This window comes from Penicillium odoratum, assembly GCF_028828045.1.
Source record: "Penicillium odoratum strain IBT 22623 chromosome Unknown utg000005l_segment0_segment0, whole genome shotgun sequence".
Lineage (NCBI taxonomy): Eukaryota > Fungi > Ascomycota > Eurotiomycetes > Eurotiales > Aspergillaceae > Penicillium > Penicillium odoratum.
The window spans coordinates 850,910-868,921 of NW_026643147.1; the positions used below are offsets into that span (position 1 = coordinate 850,910).

At 48.1% G+C, this 18,012-nt stretch overlaps 9 protein-coding genes across 9 annotated transcripts; 7 read left to right on the top strand and 2 right to left on the bottom strand.

The window, feature by feature from the left end:
* Positions 1–795: 795 nt before the first annotated feature.
* bgt2 (GPI-anchored beta-1,3-endoglucanase EglC) lies at positions 796–2,136 on the top strand (the record flags this gene model as incomplete). Its single annotated transcript, XM_057139791.1, has 1 exon — positions 796–2,136. The coding sequence occupies one exon, from the start codon at positions 796–798 to the stop codon at positions 2,134–2,136; it is 1,341 nt and encodes a 446-aa protein (XP_056993797.1).
* Positions 2,137–2,763: 627 nt separating this feature from the next.
* On the bottom strand, positions 2,764–3,760 carry N7520_005858 (T2 family ribonuclease; the record flags this gene model as incomplete). Its single annotated transcript, XM_057139792.1, has 4 exons — positions 2,764–2,867; positions 2,921–3,116; positions 3,168–3,462; positions 3,522–3,760. The coding sequence occupies 4 exons, from the start codon at positions 3,758–3,760 to the stop codon at positions 2,764–2,766; spliced, it is 834 nt and encodes a 277-aa protein (XP_056993798.1).
* A 1,376-nt stretch (positions 3,761–5,136) lies between these two features.
* On the top strand, positions 5,137–6,922 carry N7520_005859 (DUF3176 domain-containing protein; the record flags this gene model as incomplete). The annotated part of the gene is made up of 2 exons (XM_057139793.1): positions 5,137–5,585; positions 5,641–6,922. 2 exons carry the CDS (start codon positions 5,137–5,139, stop codon positions 6,920–6,922), a joined length of 1,731 nt encoding a protein of 576 aa, XP_056993799.1.
* Positions 6,923–8,425: 1,503 nt separating this feature from the next.
* N7520_005860 (ML domain-containing protein) lies at positions 8,426–9,064 on the top strand (the record flags this gene model as incomplete). The annotated part of the gene is made up of 3 exons (XM_057139794.1): positions 8,426–8,640; positions 8,696–8,909; positions 8,963–9,064. 3 exons carry the CDS (start codon positions 8,426–8,428, stop codon positions 9,062–9,064), a joined length of 531 nt encoding a protein of 176 aa, XP_056993800.1.
* A 691-nt stretch (positions 9,065–9,755) lies between these two features.
* N7520_005861 (H(+)-transporting V1 sector ATPase subunit F) lies at positions 9,756–10,412 on the bottom strand (the record flags this gene model as incomplete). The annotated part of the gene is made up of 5 exons (XM_057139795.1): positions 9,756–9,896; positions 9,955–10,092; positions 10,180–10,213; positions 10,285–10,319; positions 10,386–10,412. 5 exons carry the CDS (start codon positions 10,410–10,412, stop codon positions 9,756–9,758), a joined length of 375 nt encoding a protein of 124 aa, XP_056993801.1.
* Positions 10,413–10,715: 303 nt separating this feature from the next.
* Positions 10,716–12,118, top strand: N7520_005862 (Nur1/Mug154 family protein; the record flags this gene model as incomplete). The annotated part of the gene is made up of 2 exons (XM_057139796.1): positions 10,716–10,973; positions 11,039–12,118. 2 exons carry the CDS (start codon positions 10,716–10,718, stop codon positions 12,116–12,118), a joined length of 1,338 nt encoding a protein of 445 aa, XP_056993802.1.
* Positions 12,119–13,081: 963 nt separating this feature from the next.
* N7520_005863 (putative NTP binding protein) lies at positions 13,082–16,108 on the top strand (the record flags this gene model as incomplete). Its single annotated transcript, XM_057139797.1, has 1 exon — positions 13,082–16,108. One exon carries the CDS (start codon positions 13,082–13,084, stop codon positions 16,106–16,108), a length of 3,027 nt encoding a protein of 1,008 aa, XP_056993803.1.
* A 379-nt stretch (positions 16,109–16,487) lies between these two features.
* Positions 16,488–17,285, top strand: N7520_005864 (GNAT family N-acetyltransferase; the record flags this gene model as incomplete). The annotated part of the gene is made up of 2 exons (XM_057139798.1): positions 16,488–17,051; positions 17,109–17,285. The coding sequence occupies 2 exons, from the start codon at positions 16,488–16,490 to the stop codon at positions 17,283–17,285; spliced, it is 741 nt and encodes a 246-aa protein (XP_056993804.1).
* A 367-nt stretch (positions 17,286–17,652) lies between these two features.
* On the top strand, positions 17,653–17,928 carry N7520_005865 (uncharacterized protein; the record flags this gene model as incomplete). The annotated part of the gene is made up of 1 exon (XM_057139799.1): positions 17,653–17,928. One exon carries the CDS (start codon positions 17,653–17,655, stop codon positions 17,926–17,928), a length of 276 nt encoding a protein of 91 aa, XP_056993805.1.
* Positions 17,929–18,012: the final 84 nt, after the last annotated feature.

The window sequence follows — 18,012 nt, forward strand, 5'->3', positions numbered from 1 at the left end:
GCCTGTGGTACAAGGCAGAAATATACCCAATGAGGTATAGCGTGACAAGATCATCCCGATCACAAAGCATATGATATTCTCATATTCTGATTTGTTCCTGGATTGTGGCTTCATTCATGATTCTAAGTCCGAAAACTGAAACATGTGGCTGGTCCAGTCGGTTTTTCACAGTTGATCTGCAATTGTTTCGAGAATATTGAGAAATTCTTCCTTTCTCCGTGTGTGCCGAGGCTTCCGAGCCGAAACAGGAGTTCTTCTGGTACAAAATTCGAACCCCCTCATACCATGGAATAGGGGACTTCAGGGACTCTGGTACTACGAGTCAAATTAGGGTGACCCATCGCAAACTTTAATAACGAAAAGAGAATCCAGCGAAAGAATATATCCGGGGGCAACGAATGACACAATAGGAAGCCGTTCTCCGTCTGCCAGGGCACACATCCACTGAAAATCCATATCCAAGTCGATCATTGGATGTTCATGTATTTTTGGAAATCAATAAACCAATAAGGAAAGACTTACAATAACAAGCAAACGTGTCCTGCCCCACTTTAGGTTCCATCTAGGCAGGTGGCGTTGTCTAGACCAGATGTGATGCCCTACCACGCCTTTTTTTCATTTCCCCATACATATTACATATTCAATTTCCTTTCCTTCTTTCCTTCTCCATCTCTCTTTCTTTTTTTTTCCCACAAAAAATCACTCTTTCTTTGTGACATTCTTTTTTATCACACACACACTCTCTGTCATTTCTTGCTTTTTATTCCCACACATTCTTTTTTACACACATTCATCATGCAGATGAAGCAGATTCTCGCCCTGGCCGTGTCCATCGCATCGGCTGAGGCTGCCTACAAGGGTTTCAACTATGGCTCCACCAACGAGGATGGTACCACCCGCTACAAGGCCGACTTCGTCTCTCAGTTCAAGAACGCCAAGAACCTGGTTGGCACATCCGGCTTCACCAGCGCTCGTCTTTACACTATGATTCAGGGTGGTACCACCAACACCCCCATTGAGGCCATCGAGGCCGCCATTGAGGAGGAAGTCACCCTGCTTCTGGGTCTCTGGACTTCCGGTGGTGGTGTCGACAACGAGATTGCTGCCCTCAAGTCCGCCATCAGCACATACGGTGAATCCTTCTCCAAGCTTGTCGTCGGTATCTCCGTCGGTAGTGAGGATCTCTACCGTAACTCGGTCACTGGTGTTACGAACGATGACGGTGTTGGCATGAACCCTGATGACCTGGTCTCCGCTATCGAGTCCGTCAAGTCCGCCATCTCCGGCACCGTCCTGAGCAGTGCTAGCATTGGTCACGTCGACACCTGGGACGCCTGGACCAACACCTCCAACTCCGCTGTCATTGAGAAGATCGACTGGCTCGGCTTCGACACTTACCCCTTCTGGCAGTACACCGATGGTAACTCCATCGATAATGCCGCCAACCTGTTCGATGAGGCCCTCGCCAAGACCAAGGCTGTCTCTGACGGAAAGGAGATTTGGATTACCGAGACCGGCTGGCCCGTTACCGGTGCCGATGAGGGTGAGGCTGTTGCTTCCACCGCCAACGCCAAGAAGTATTGGGATGCTGTCGGTTGCTCTCTCTTCGGCACCACCAACACCTGGTGGTACACCCAGCAGGACTACGGTGCCAGCCCCAGCTTCGGTATCGTCGGCGAGACCTTGAGCACCACTCCCCTCTTCGATCTCACCTGCTCCAACTCCTCCAGCACCAGCACCAGCACTAGCAGCTCTGCCTCCGCCACCTCTACTGGAAAGTCCTCTGCCAAGTCCACCTCTGGAAAGTCTTCTGGTTCAGGTTCGAGCTCTTCCGGCTTCTCTGTCGGTCGCCACGGTATTAACGGTACAGCAGCTGCCTCTGGATTCCGTTCTGCTACCGCTTCTTCTTCCATTGCCACTGCTTCCGCCGGCGCTAGCTCTGGCTCCAGCTCCAGCTCTGGCTCTGGCTCTGGCTCTGGCTCCAGCTCTTCCGGTTCCAGCTCTGGCTCCAGCTCGGGTTCCACCACCGGCAGCGCCGCCTCTGCCTCCTCCACTGCCTACAGCGCTGCCACCCGCCCCGCTGGCTCCATCTTCGGTGCCATCGTCGCTGCCCTCGCTCTCGCGATCGCTGTTTAAGTGCCTTCTCTTCGGGTGTTTGGAGTGATGAACTAGGTCACATTACAAACTAGACTTTGTCGGAGTCTTGTGGGGTATGGTTACCTTGTTATTATGGCATATTCGATTCTTACCTTCGTTTAAATATGTACATTATAGAATTTATTGAACTTGACTTCGGCATTTCTTCATTGGGTTCTTTTCTAGAATGGTAGATTTGGTTTTCAATAATGAAATGTTTCATAATGTTTACTCTCTCTCTCTCTCTCTCTCTCTCTCTCTCTATATTGACTTTCTGATCTAAAAACCACGGTGTGCGATATCATAAGGTTGTGGCTTGAACTCTGATACGAGCCGAACATTACCAGGATTATGTCTAATAAGATCCCCAAATGATGTCAAGAAACTCAAAAATGACATGTATTTGAACTTTCAATTTTCACATAGTATCATGACCTGTAAACGATTGTATGAACGTGACCGAAGCCGTAATCATAGAGCACAAAACATTCGAGCATATATCCCTTTTCGTGACTTCACATGAGTCAAACGACCGACACACACCTAGAATAACTGAAATTGTCGTTGATTATTCCTTGACTACATTCATACCCAGAGGAATACGGCGGCCAGAGTACCTATCCAAATCTAGACCTTGCGACGGCCACGGCCAGACCTCTTAACCTTCCTAGTGGAGGTAGAGCTCTTGGGCACATACTTGACTCCCGTGGTCGGGCAGGACGAAGACTCGACTGGAAATCCATTAGTTTCAATCCACAAATATAAAAGGAAAGAATGAACTTACGAGCAGTAGAGGGCTCATAAGTTCCATTAACAGCACTTCCATAAACATTGAAATAATAATAGACCTCATAAAGCTCATCATCATCACAAAGCAGGGTAACATCGTACCCGCCGTGGATATCAGCAAGAGCAGCCTGAATCGCAGCAGAAGTGTAGGTCTTGGAAGTAGAAGGAGTGATTCCAGCAGCAGATAGAGCCTAGAATCCCTTTTAGTCACTGGAAAACACCGAAGGGAAGAATATGATTACCGTGTATGTATCCAGAGTCTTGAATAGATCAACAACCTGCTGGAAGAAGTCGCCAATTTCCTCGTTATCGGTGTAATCGGTGTAGCAGCTCGGTTCGATAGTATTGATACACGTTCCGTGCGTGTTCCACTCATGAGACCAGAACTCGTTCGAGGTTTCATCATCGCTGACCCAGTACGTCTCCATGTACGTCAAGAGTTCAGTGCGACCCTGATCCGTGAGGATAGTTTCAACATCACTTGTCTCACGGGAAGTGTCGCAGTCCTCGCCATAATCACCATCACAGTAATCCGGCCTGCGTAGTTCAAGCCGTTAGTTTCTCGTGTCTCAGGAAATTGGACATGGAAGACTTACCAGAGACCGTGGATTGTCCACGAGTCAGTCGGGCCGGTGGCTGGGTCAGTATCCCAGAATTGGACCTGAACAAGAGAACCGCCGGGATAGTTGAAGCAGCATAGATCTGAGACGGCAGTGGTGTTGTGGCAACTGAGGATTTCGGTGCTGGTGTCACAGGTTACCAGGCCAGCATGCGATCCCATGAGGAGATCGAAAGCGGCGAGAGCCAGCAGGCCTCGCGGTGTATAGGAGGACATTGTTAGTTTCAGAATGGACTCAATTAAGTTGATAAATAGATGCTCATTCCAAGTTCTGGGTGACTGACTGGATATTTAAGTCAATGGACATGAAGAAGCTAAAGATTCAATGTGACGGAAGCCCTGAGTAAATACGCCAATCGGGTGCAGAGAGTGAACACACATCTTGAGAAAGACATCTGATACGCTCGATAGGGAGACTAAGGTGGGTGAGTGGGTGAAGCATGAAACTCATCCTACTTTCATATAAATGATTAGAAGAAGCTTCAGATTTCTGCAGGACAAAGCACTCTGCATACCCGATGCAGCTATAACGGACTGTCCGCGGGAAGCCGCCGACGGACGCCCGATGGCTTGCTGCGGGGAGCAGGCTAATCCATGAAGACTTGACGATCAGCGGGGGTTTCTGCCACTTAATTCACATCGTAAGACTGCCTTGAGGGAGCATTGAGACATGTGCACAATTGGATAGGGCTGTGAGGGTCGATGGGCTGTTTTTGAAGATGTGCCATAAATTGATGGCCCCACATGAACTAGAGAGAACTAAAACGCCATGGATGTAGACACGTCAGCAAACAGGGACCGTGTCATCTATTGGTGGACCTGGGTAGAAGTACGAGGGGTAAGCACTAATTGGAAAGCAAATTAAATTAAATTTGGCCGGTTGATGTCATGGGTCGAGTATGGACATGAGCTTAAAATTGAATGAAGAATGTTTTGTTTGGTGCATGGATGTTCCTACGGATTGAGTAAAGGGCAGATTGGATGTGGAATATGTGTATGCCATACTGAAGAAGTCCAAACACTGCGGGAGTAGGAGGATGAACCCCTTTCATGCCTGAGGCAGAAATATCGCCTTTACAGGTGTATGTCGAAACAAGTCAACTGAAAAACATAAGAATCTTACTTATACCTGTTATCGTTAAGTGAATATTATTTATATTACTCACGCTTAGATTTTCCCCATTTATTCAAGTAGTAAAAGGGGTAGATAATAAGATGATACTCAGAAGCCCTGAATTCCTAAATATGTGAACATCCAATAAATGAGTTGAAGTGTTCCTTAAGAATCTTCTTCAGCTTCTTTTTCTCCACTTAAATTTTTCCACCAAATTAGATCTCGAGACCAATTTGATCAACAATACTGACCCTGAAAGTCAAGTGGGTCTCCCAAAGAACAGCTCTGACACTAATCCTGTCCAGGTAATGATTTCTGAAACCTCACTGTTCTGACTCCATAATTCCAACGCTAGTTTCAGTTGATGACTCCATCAGGGAACTGCGCAGGACTCTGATGGAATTTCTTACTCGAAAGTTTTCATTTTGCAAGGGGTCCTCTTGGCCTGTGTATTACTTCCGGATAAAGTGAAGTCACTATGGATCGTCCAAAGGAAGATTACAGGCTCTCGTATGTTCCACTTCAAGATGAACCCCAGAACGTGAAATCAAAGGAGAGACCCTTATCGTCTGCCGAACAGGTGTTCCTGCAATCTCAGACACAACCATTCTGGGGCGCAAGCTGGACCTTGGAAATTCTGAGTTGTCTCACTTCGATTGTGTTCTTTACTGCCATCATTGTGGTGCTCTGGTATTATGATGGAAGGCCAATGCCTGAATGGCCCTACGGAATCACACTCAACGCGCTCGTTTCCGTGCTAAGCACTGTCATGAAAGCTTCTATGACATTCATCGTGGCTGAGGGCTTGGCCCAACTCAAATGGTCCTGGTTCCGAGGTGGAAACAAGCTGAGTGACCTAGCCCTTCTTGACGCTGGAAGTCGTGGAGCCATGGGGTCCCTTCTTGTTCTTTTCAGAACTATGCCTCGGTAAGTGTGCTTTGCAATAACGTCACTGTTGGACTTGGTCGCTTATTATTCCTAGACATCTTGTTACATTTGGATGCTTGGTTCTTGTTGTGGCAACCGCTACGGATCCGTTTGTGCAGCAAGTCATGTCTATCAAAGATCGACCGGTTCGTACCTCGGGCCATTCCGCCGTGCAGGTCTGCAACACCAGTACCTATACTGACTATGGAGAGGGTGCGGGACCAGGAATGAACCAAGTTCCTCTAAGAACCCTTGGGGCTATTTATTCTGGCATCTTTCAAACTTCCAGTCAGAATAGCAAAAGTATTATGATGGGCTGTCCGACTGGAAACTGTACTTTTGCACCGTATCAGTCGCTGGGGTTCTGTAGCCGCTGCGCGGACATCACAGACTCTCTTACGCTTTCGAAGTCCACCATTATCCCTGGTGAGCCGACTTACAAATACAATCTACCCAACGGATTTACCTTTTCAACTTCAATCACCGAGATGTACTTGATGAACTCCACATCCTCACATGATCTTCTCAAGTTAGACACGAGGGACCAAGCTTTGATTCTCAACTTTACTGCAATCAGTTCTGCGGGATACGGGGTTCCACCTGAAGTGAGCGCGACCGAATGTGCCCTTTTCTTCTGTGTCGACACATACCACGCAACCGTACAGGGCGGTTTATTCTCCGAAAACCGCACCGCACTCTTCACCGTAGCAAATACCTCTTCAGTCACGGAGAACTTCTCTTTGACACCAGATATATGTTATTCCAATGGCAGCAGACTTGAGAAATCATACGAGACCGACAACTGCTCATACAACGTGGACTGGCTCAGTCGATTGGCAATGTCAAATTCGATCTCTCCACTTCTCACGGGCCACGGCTCACTCTTTATCAGCAATAGACCAAGCTGGTCGTCTAATGTTGTCGAGGCTTTGTACGGCGTACAGGGAAATTATACGGATATCAACTCCGTGTTCCAATCACTGGCCTCTACACTTACCACCAACGCACGGTCCAAGGTATGCGAGGACCAAGTCGACGGGATCCCGTGGACCGTTCAGTCCTTTGTCCGCGTGAGCTGGAAATGGATGATTTTGCCTGGGATATTGGTTGCTCTGAGCATGATATTCATGGTTGTTACAATTGTGCATACCAGGAACCAATATATTTGGAAATCGTCACCCTTGGCTCTACTCTTCTCTGAATTGTTGGTGGATGAGCCCTTTCCGTTGCGATCAGATCCGACTCTGAAGGGGATGGAAAACACGTCGAGGAATATGGAGGTTTGGCTGGAAACGACGCGGGAAGGGGTTCGACTGAAAGCTGTTCCCACTTCATGAAGTACAACTTCAATTCAGATTCCAAAGTTTTACATACAACCTGGCCATAATTTCTGGATGTAAATAAATAATTGTCATAAGACCATGGCAGGTATCCATGAGAACACATGCACGCCTGCAAGCGCCTAAGTGATAACAGTTCTCGGAGAGTCAAATAGCAGGATAAAGTCCTGGTGCTTCACTTTGAAGAGTTCCTCTAGGATTTTATACTGATCTTGTGTTGAGAAAATTGCAAGGAAGACGGTGGTGTTACCCGACTGGAGGTGTCAGATGCAGACATCTGAGCCCCGTATACCAAGGAGTGTATTTGGAGTAATATCATTGGAGCTTGGTCTGTGTCATTTGACGATGCCGGATTTGATTCCTTCGCAACGGGTGATTGTGTATAGAAAAAGAACAAATCAGATACTGTATGGCAACAATTGCGGACTCTGATGATACTGTACTTTTCTGAGCCATACCCAGGTGCCGAAGCCATGCACAGCAGTCTATGTCCCAATCTGCTTGAGGTATGGGCAAGTCGATCTTCCGGAGAAACATATATCTATCACCCAAGTGCGTGTTAGGGTCTCCGAAAATACCTCATTTGGCAACGCGGCATTCTGAGCTTTGGAAGACAGAGAAAGAATAAGTATGCACCAGAGAACGCGCGGTCAGTTCATCACACCTGTCAATTTCACATCGTTTCAGAATCAAGTTTTGGAGACCGATGTTGCGGCAAGGAGAAGCCTAGTAAACGAAATGGCGGTGTGCCTGTTAAAGCTTGACTGACAGTTGTATTTGTACTACAGAATAGACTGGTGAACATCTCTCATTTAGTCAAATACAGTACTATAGTAGATAGAAAGTCTAGGCGCTGAGGTAGTCACCAGGGTAAGTGGCCTTGAGGTTGCCGGGGTGATATATAGTAGTTAAGTGTCTATCCCTGGTCGAGCTGGACAGATGTACGCCCAACAATTATGGTCATTTCTCAGCACATGTGATTGGTATATCATTCTTTGGCAAATATATGTATGGCAGGAAATGACTTATGCCCAGGTGGTTATCAAGCTTACTCAAGATTATCAGGATCGCTGATAACCAAGTGGGGTAGGTGGATCCACGAGTGTAATCGTTCAATATCGATGAAAAAGGAGATGAACGATCAGAATTGAGCCCAGAGTTAACGTGGGACGACCAAAGAATAGAAATATCGAAATGTTTCAGAAGAGAGAGAGAGCAGAGAAGTCGAGAATAGGACCATCTGCAGGAACCAACTCAAATGAAATGAGGAGAAGCGAGATGATCTATGCCTAAAGCGGATAACCCCAATGAATCACGTGTGAGTCGTCATCAAGTGACACCAGAGACACAACTCAAGCTTGATTAAGCAATCTCTATTCCTTCAACTGCCGGAAATTCCTCTGTGCAGCTCCAAAGATCTTTTTTTTCTTCATACTTTGAATAAAACAAGCCCGACCATCGTTATTCGTTCCCCCCTGATCGGACTAGACGGTCGCAATCATGAAGTTCTTATCGACGACTCTTCTCCTCGCGGCTCCCCTGCTCGCCTCAGCCGCTTCTATCCCAAGCCTTCTTGAACCATGGCAAATCCCGCTCCGGACTGAGGAAGATAAAACACAGGTCCCAGGACAGAATCCGCTGGTGTACTGCAAAGACCCATCCTCCTACGTTCTGACAATCGATTCCGTGGATTTAACGCCCAACCCCCCTAAAGCGTACGTTTCATGACTCTAAATGGTGGTACTTGACTGACCTTTCCAATATATAAAGTGGCACCAAACTCACTATCAAGGCCAGCGGTACCCTCAAGGAGCCGCTCGTGAAGGGCGCCTACGTCAACATCGTCGTCAAATATGGTATCATTACCTTGATCTCGCAGACCGCCGATCTCTGTGATCAGCTTGACAATGTGGACTTGAAATGTCCCCTGTCTGGTACTATGAGTATGACGAAGGAGGTTGACTTGCCCGCGCAAATCCCCCCGGTAGGATATCCACTCCAGCCAGGGAAAGATATGACAGCTAACACTTCGTTCAGGGCAAATACTCCGTTTTCGCCGACGTCTACAACCTAGGTGAACCCAAAGCTGAGCACCAAGTCACCTGCTTAGAGGCACACAATATCGAGTTCAACCTGTAATTCAGCTCACTGTCTGATCCTCCTTTCTCGGGTTGCATAACCCCCTTACATACAATCACCAGGTGGCTTCTATTGATTTACTCGAAACCCCATACTGATCATGGCTTGCCTTGATTTTCCTATGCCAGAAACGCCTTTTCCCACGTCTCGTTACGACCTTGCATTCGTTTTTTATTTGGTTTATCTGCCTTGTACGAGTTCCAATCCGCTCAGACATCACTTTGCCTTGCTTTTTCAACTATCGCTTTGCATTCGTGTTTTTGTCAATATGTAACTTGACTGGAGCTTCACTGAAGCCGCAGTCACTAATATATCTCTCGGTATCATCTTGCAATTACAATACCATATTTGCACAAATTCGCACAGTATTGACCATTCATCTCTGAGACGAAAACAGACCGAGGAATTTGAAAGAATACCAATTTGAATCGGCATGAGTAGTAAGTATCAAGGTTGCTAACCAGATATATTGAGGCTGTATATGCATTCTCAGACATGTTGGGTATCTTTCCTGTAAAGCTTTTGATCACCCACACCGCCAAGCTCTTGAAATAAGCTGATCGAAACAAAGAAAAGCCCGAGACGGTGGACGTACACCGGAATATTTAAGCAAGAATCAAATATGTAAACATGCAACGTAACGAGACACCCGGGCAGATGCCGCCCAAAACAAAGGTAAACCTCAATAAGTTTATTCGCCAAACAGACGGCGCACACGCTTAAGAACACTGTCCTTCTCCGGGTCATAGGGGTGGTCTTTGCTAGGGATCTCGAGAACGGCGGGGAAGGGATCGGTGAAGGAGTCTACGCTGTGCCGAATGCGCTCCGCAACCTGTAGATGTGTGTCAGTACACTGCATTGACGGTATGGCATAGTAAAAAGGAACTAACATGTTGGTTAATAAGAACAACGGCGATGTCCTTTCTCTCCTGTGTGAAGGCCTGGAAAGCGCGCTCGATCTCCGAGGTCTCGGTCTTAGCGTCGACAACCAGAAAGTTGCGTTGCGCGTCTGGGGGGTCGGTGACATGCTGTAAGAAACATTTTGCGTCAGCTTCCACGGAGCAAATGGCTATGACAGCGCTGATAATGATTGATCTGAACAGGGAGGTACATACTCCGATACCCGCGAGAAGAAGGCCGGTCACGGAGCTATGGCCAGTGGTCGTGGTTAGCTGGGGCTATTCGGTAATGGATCCAGAGACCATATATGGGAGAATTACTCTTCATCACCAATTACGGCAAGTAATTGGCGATCCTGTCATCGGAGTAAGTTAGCAATGCTATCGGAGGGGTAGTGATAGGTTCCAAGTGTCTAGGTTACCTTGTATGTTGCGGCGGCGGCCGCCATGATGACTGAACGATAAACAGAAATATAGCAAAGACGAGAGAGGCCGTCAAACGAACTATCTGTAGCTTAACCGTGAGTTGCTGCCAGAGTTGGCGTTGTTCACTGATTGTGGTTATCGGCGAGCGGAGAGACGATGACATAAGCTGATGCAATTTTGTTTACTTCCGTTGCTTTCATGGTTCCATGTTTCGCATCACTGGCTTAGCTCTGCTCTGCATGCCTTTGTTTCGACTCTACAGCTAAGGAAGAAGCTGCCGAGGATCAGCTTCTATCTTCTCACATAATTCTCACTCCTCCGACACCATGCCTCGTCTCGTGCGTCGACGTCCGCTCATGGAGCGCATCCAGGCCTACTTAAACCCGTGGGACTTTTTACTGTGGCTATCCGAGGAGATTGATGGAAATGACTGGGACCAGATGGAGAAGGACTGGGGTCTTACTATTGGCGTGGGGCTCAATTTGATCTTCCTCATCACTCGCGCAAATAGTCGATCAAGTGGTGGCAAAGCCTTTGACGATGTGTTTGGTGAAGAGGAAGGTGTGCCTTGGCTTAGCTGGCTGGTACGTGAATGTCAAATCCGAACCCATTGTGTTGCAAAGCTGACTGTTATTGGGATAATCTATAGGCGACGCTCCTCACCACCGTGCTCCTAATCCTGTCTGTCGCGAATGCAGTCTACACATTCTCCCGCAAAAAACGCTATCGCATGTTCGAAACGCCCATAGACCAAGTCCCTGCGACTCCCTCTGCCCACCGTGTGCGAGTAGAATCAAGCCCAATGGCCTCGTCTCCCCTCCGATACCTCGCAAACGCCCTAGCCGGAGAGTCGGCCCAGTCGCGTGCTCACCCAGATGCCCAACGGGATGTATGGGAGCTTGCCCTCTGGGATCCTCTACCAATCAGTGTCCGCCTTCTGTGCTTGTTCAGCCCAGGGCATGTTTTGATTTATTGGCTCTTCCTGCCAACACAGCTCTCCGACCCTCGCCCAAGTGTCACAATCGTCACAACCATCTTCCTCACGTTCCTTCTATCCGTACAAATGTCTTTGATGTCTTCTTTTTACACACAACAGGCGAAAGATTCTATGCTGGTGCACAAGGAAGTACTGAAGGAATATGACACCAAATTTGTTCACCCTCGGACTCGGCCCCTGATGAGAGATGTGGGCACCCAATTTTCGGAAACAGTCCCTGCGCAGTCGGGCTCGGACGCGGAGAACAAAGTCGAAGTTCATACACCAACCTTTATTATCAATCGCGGTTTCAAAACCAGTCCCAATCCCAACTATGTCAGTCATGTCGACCCAGATGGATTCACTCCGAGACGGCCTACTGCCACTCCTAGCTCTACATCGTTATTCCGCACCCCCACGGTGTCGGGCGACGGTTCGCCACTGGTGCGCACAGCGGGAAATTCCATGCGTCAACCACAGTTCCGACCAGCCTCGACTAGTACAGGTGATGGAGGTAGTCTCGGAGTCTATTCGCATGCCAATTCCCCATTGAGGAAGTCAGCATCAACTGCCTTCGAGCGTCGAGTTCAAAGTAGCGGCGACTTCGTCTACACTCCACGAGGAACGAGTCCTGTGAAGAAACAATCCAGCCCTCTCAAGAGAAGCAGCCTTGCGGCATCTATGAGCCCAGCGCCGGGAACACTCCAAAGACCAGGTAGTCTTAATCCCCGTCGAGAAACGGGGAGATTCTAGAATAAACCCACGAATTGATTTGTTTTCACGATGCTATCATTTGCGATGATGGTTCGATGCGTTCTAATAATCGAAACCATGCTTATACAAATTTTTGTACTGAACTAGATAAGCTTTAGTGGATACTCCAGTGAAAATCGCCGGAAGTAAAGCCATTAGTGCTAATGTTTCTCTAGTTTGCGCAGTACATAGTAACTGCCCTTGTCAACTGCTATTGAACAAAAATTGGTTAAAGGCCCATTGAAAAGCGTCATGGGAATGTCGATAATGTCGGTAATATTTGGCGATTGTTCCTTATCGGGTTATGACAGGGGCCTGTATGTCTACGACGTCTATCAATTCTCATCGCATCCAGACTTTAGTTGAATGCATCAGTTTGACGTCTTGAATTTTCCGTGACTTGCCACACTTAAGAATGCCGAATTAGTCCCCCTTATCTCCAGACTGGATAATCAAGTTCGGTTTGCTATTGTCAATTGTGCCCAACCGCAGGCGATCAACTTTCCAAGTGCCCATTCAACTCTCCAACGATCCCTCATGAACTGGGTCGTGGTCTATTACCGAGTGATAAATGCACAAATTACGAACATGATCGATTAACGTCATACCAAATGGAGGCAGGTTCATATCGAGAGGCATTCCAGCGCGGGGGCTAGCATTCCACCCCGGACTGCATGCCATTCCACCCAACCAGACCACACAATTATTACGTGTTTGGACTTTGCTGGCCTTGGTCACTAGTTTGAGCCTAATGAACCGACGAATTGCACACGTTATTATTTTGGGCTATCCCAACGAACGCCGGCCTAAGCCACCGAACTGAACCTTTCCACACAGCCCTAACTCGCAGCACCCGCCTTCAGCTCACAACTAACAAGTCCTGTAACGACGGCATGGGCCAACGTCAGGGTTAATGCTGGCTTGACAGTCGGAAATACTATCTGCAACATCACTCAGCACAAAATGGACTTCGAAAGTTGCGTCGAACTACCTGACGGACACCTTGTGAACCTCTCTCCACGACCTCAAAGGCAAACCCAGTACCAAGCATACCGAGCTCATTACACGACCACTGAGCTATCTGCAACACCGCGACTACGAAACTCTCATCGGGTGCCGCTTGAAGTTGAAAACCGTCGAATCTCAGCCGACTTCATGTCTCACAAAGACAAAACGACCAAGCTTCCTATGCCGAAATCGATCGCCGAGAGGGCCAGGGAGCAAAGGAATCAAACCCCTAGCCCGACTGGGATCCCGAAATCTTCATCAGTTGCTTTCTCATCTGGGGGATCCGCTGGCCCATCTGGAGACCGGGATCGAGACCTATACATAAAGAAAATACGTGGCAGATTCGAAAAAGACTCGCCTCTGTCACAGCGAGGATCTTATATCCGATCAAGAGAAAGTGATAGAATTCGATCCGAAGGGAGCTCGAATTCCTGGCAACAAGAAAAAATTACGGCCAGAAATTCTCCAGAAGCCCACCCATTATATCGGGCAGCCGCCTCTCGAAGTGGCATCCCAAATCCCAGCGCCAACATTAATAAAACGGTATCAACCCCGCGATATGTTTCTCCTCAGACCTCTGAGCCACTAAAGAAGTGGCGAAAGTCAGGGGATCAGTGGGTCAATCGAGAGTCCCGAGAGAATACGCCCCAGAAGTCAGAAGCAACAGATACCACGACTAATTCCAGCCCGCGGTCACACCCTTCAATCTCGCCGGTTTCTGCTGAGGACTCGATGACAGACTGTGACTGGGAAGACAGATTCGTTGTTCATATGCCGTCTGCTAAGGATCCCAACCCACCAACTATGACTGAAGAACAGATCGCCGAATATCAAAGAAGCATCGAAAAAGTTCATCGGGATAGAGAACAAATGCTCAACCCCAACACTCTACCTAGCCCACGAAACTCGGTAGGCGATGAACAAATAAAATCAGACCAACTCAGGACATCTGAAAGTCAAGGATCGGAGTCACCACAAGCACATAAGTCTCCGCAGAAAGCCAATACGTTGGCCGTTCCAGCTTCTCAACCCCACGGGGCTCAAGGGCAGAGCGACTACTATAGCCCTGATGAGATTGGCAAAAACCGCATCAGCACGATATGGGAAGAGTCTCCCACAAAGCCGAAAGAGAAGCGAAAGTCCCACACCGCAGACGGTTCTTTTTTGGGGTGCAAGGAGATCAATGGACCACCTCCAAGAAATCCGGACGACATCCTTCTCTTTTCGACAGGAGAAGACACCACGACTTTGCAACCTCGTCCACTTGCGGTGCGTGCGAAGAAGAGACAGAAAGAGAAGGATGCCCAGGCGGCACGCAAGTCGATGGAAAAGAACGCGGTGCAAGAAGAATGGTCAAAAGTTTCTCAGAATTCGAAGAACGCCAAAGGCAAGCAGTCACCGGTGACTTTGTGTCAAGATCGTCATTGCTCTAAGCAGGAGGTATCCAGTCCAGACTCTCAGTGCTCAAGCAAAGAGAACTCGCGTCCCAGGGCGAGCATTGAACAATCACCCGGTAGAATGGAAGATGGACGTGGCGATGACGATGTATTCATCATCACACCTACTGTCACACGGACGATGCTTCCAACCCCAACTCCCGAGAAAGCTGAAATGGCAGCAAGAAAGATCTCTATTCTGAAGGCACAGGGGCTGAGGCGACCGGGTGGAACTGGCCAATCTGGGACCGGAGAGGCAGTCAAGGCCGTCCGGGCAAAAGCTCATGTTATTTCTACACCTGCTGGACTACGGCATATCTCAGGCCTCGCGCAAGTCAAATCGGCTGTTCCTTCCCTCACTTCTTCAAAAACGGCGCCCTCGCTCACGCCTTCCAAGGCGACCACTGATGATATCCCTTTGTCAAAGGAGAAAGAGTCCAAAGACAAGGATATCAAATCAAAAGATAGCCCGGGTCAAAAGAAAGAGAAGGAGAAGTCCGAGAAACCAAGCAATTCTATTCGTGGATTCATCCGTACTTCAAGGTCCACAGGGCTTGTTAGGTCGCCAACCGAGAGTCTGGCAACAATACTTCGCAACGGTACCGAGTCTTTGCGAAATCGCGCGGAATCTCTGCGCAACGGTTCGGGATCCCTTAGCCGCAAGAGCGCAAGCTCCCCCGTTTCTCAGCCCTCTCCCCCATCCAGAGACAATTCTGAGTCTTCAAGATCCGCAAGGTCTTTCAGGTCAGCGAAGGAGACTCCACCATCATCTGCAAAGCCTTCTCCGGCCAAAAAAGAATCTCGTGTTGCCAAGGTCTCACTCGAGAAATCTCCCAGTCGAGAGAAGTCCACTCCTGTAGATCCAGAGCCTCCAGCGAAGAAAGCCACGCCTCCTCCTGATAAACCAGAAAAGGAAGAGAAATTATACCAGCCCGAGCAGCTTTCCCGAGCTGAACGACTAGAGAAATTCAAAGAGCAAGCTCGACTCCGCAGGGCGACCAGAGTTGTTGAGATCGCAGAATTAGACGGACAACAAGTGGCTACTTCCAAGAGGAGCCTCCAAGCCAATATCACAGATGTCCACGACGACTTGGAAAATCTGTCTTCAGATGACAAAGACGATGAATCTGCCAAAGACCTCTCCAATACCGTTGCCCTCTCCCTAATCTTCGATATTGTGTTCTTGGCAATAACCTTCATGCACAAGTTCACTCTTCAAACAACCAACAGCCCATATCTCCAGTTTGTGATTTCGAACGTCTTGAACATGACCCGCCATTGCTACCACGTTTTCAGCACAATCTATAGTACCATATCCGTCTACCAGAACACGGGGTCATGGCCCAAGCCCAAGAATGACCAGGCTATAAGTCGTTTTTTGGTGGAGCTCGTTCAGGCTATTGTCTACTTGTTTATTCTTGGCTTTGGTGCCCTCATCGCGGCTCGTGCTGCGGGGTATATGGTTCTCGTGGGAACTTGGGTGGTCTGGTTTGCTAGACCATTTGCATGGGCTTTCCAGTGTGTCACTCGTGCCCTCATAACATGATAGGCTTACGCCTCTTTTGTATCGAATATCCTTTCACTTTGAAAGCTGCACTATCCTGAATTCTCTTGGTCAGTTTTCTTGGGGGGTCAGCGTTTGTTTTTTCCACATTTTACCTGGTATTAAGATGCCCCACAGTGGCTCAACAACATGCTCGAATTTTTGTTAATCATATACGAACTGTTCCATCTCCCAATTTCTCTTGTCGTAAGAGTACTAGGCGCTGTCCGCAACGCATTTAGCACTATAAGTAGAAAGCGGAAACTATTAGCCTTGATTATTCATCATATCTGTTGGGGTTCGAAGCCGAGCCGCGTTGGCCTTTTTTGGCCTAGGAATAACTCTTTCTCCCTTCAATTTTCGTTCTTGCAATTTGACACCAATGCAGCGAGAGACAGAAGTAATCCGCATGCCACCGACAGAGGTCCAAGTACAGCCTGTCGTTGACAATGGGGATCTAGAGAGGATTGCCGACATCGAGGCCAAAGCATACGGAGCGTCCTCAGCCATGATACAACTCATGTTCCCCAAATCCTCCGCTCAATCACCAGAGACTGTTCGGAGCTCGAAGATCTCTAGACACAATCGAGTCTGGCAGTCAGATTCATCGGTACATTACATCAAAGCGGTTACATACGAAACATCCCCTGACGGTGCAATGTCGGAACGCATCATCGGCGCAGCCGTATACCACATCTATGAATCCTCTCACACAATTGATGAGCGATGTCCATGGCCAAGCAGGCCAGAGCAAGTTCCCGAAGGCGCGAATGTGCCTCTTTGTCTCCATTACTTTCAAACATTGACTCAAGCTCGACTGGACTTCACGAAGGGCGCACCACATGCGTTTCTCGCCAATTTGGTTGTTGATCCAAGTTTCCAGAGACGTGGAGTCGGGACAAAGCTTCTTGACTTTATGATTGCCGAAATTGCCGGATCTACGGATGTGAGTTCTGGGCCTTCATTTAGTTCCAAAACACTAATAATCAACTTGCTACAACAGCAAGCTGCTATGGCATGTTGGCTAGACGCTTCCCCTGCCGGGCTGAAGACGTATCAACGCCTTGGTTGGGAGGAAGTTGGCGCGACGAACTTTGAAATGGAGCAGTGGGGTGGTGCAAAGGGAAAATCACATAAAAATGTACATATGATGAAGTGGATATCTGTTTCTACAAGCTAAGAAAAACCATATCAATTTCAATGGATATACTACTCTATTTACACGCTGGAGACTGCAGAGCTGTAAAAATAGTGAGTAGACTTCGTGCTACCTCCAACTCTAATAGTCGGAACAAATTCAATCATCCAATATTGTATTTGCTTCGTTCCCCTTTCCCAGAAAGCTTCGACAGAGGTTCTTTAAATCTGGCTTTCTCTTGCTTCCACCTCCCCATCACATCAGCCGAGTTTACTTCGACTTCACCTCGACCTCATTTCGACACCTGCTTTCTGTGACTTTGAGAGCTTCCACAGAGGTTTCTTTGATCTGTTTTAATGAAGGTTGTTTCTCACTACTATTTCCTTACTTTTGAATTCGATCCATCATCATGCCGCCGAAAGTCCGCACCGACGCCACGAAGGAAAATGTCTACCCTTTCGACGGTTCTGTCCCTAAGATCATCGCTGCTTACCAGAAGGCCAACACCAGCTGCCAAGTCTATCGTGACGCAGTCGTTGCAGGCAACATGATCATTAGCACTACCGGAGCGCATTTCTCCAGGAACTGTCGAAGTTTGTCGACACCAACCCTGCTCGCGATGATCGAATCCTTGATGACGCTTTCGTGCTCATTCAGCAATTGGTTAATAAATCCCAAGAGCTGAAGTTTTACAAGGTTCCTTTTGACAGCACTGGTGCGTTGCGTGCTAAGCGAGTTCCGCAAGGTTTGCCCTTGTTTACGCCTAGCG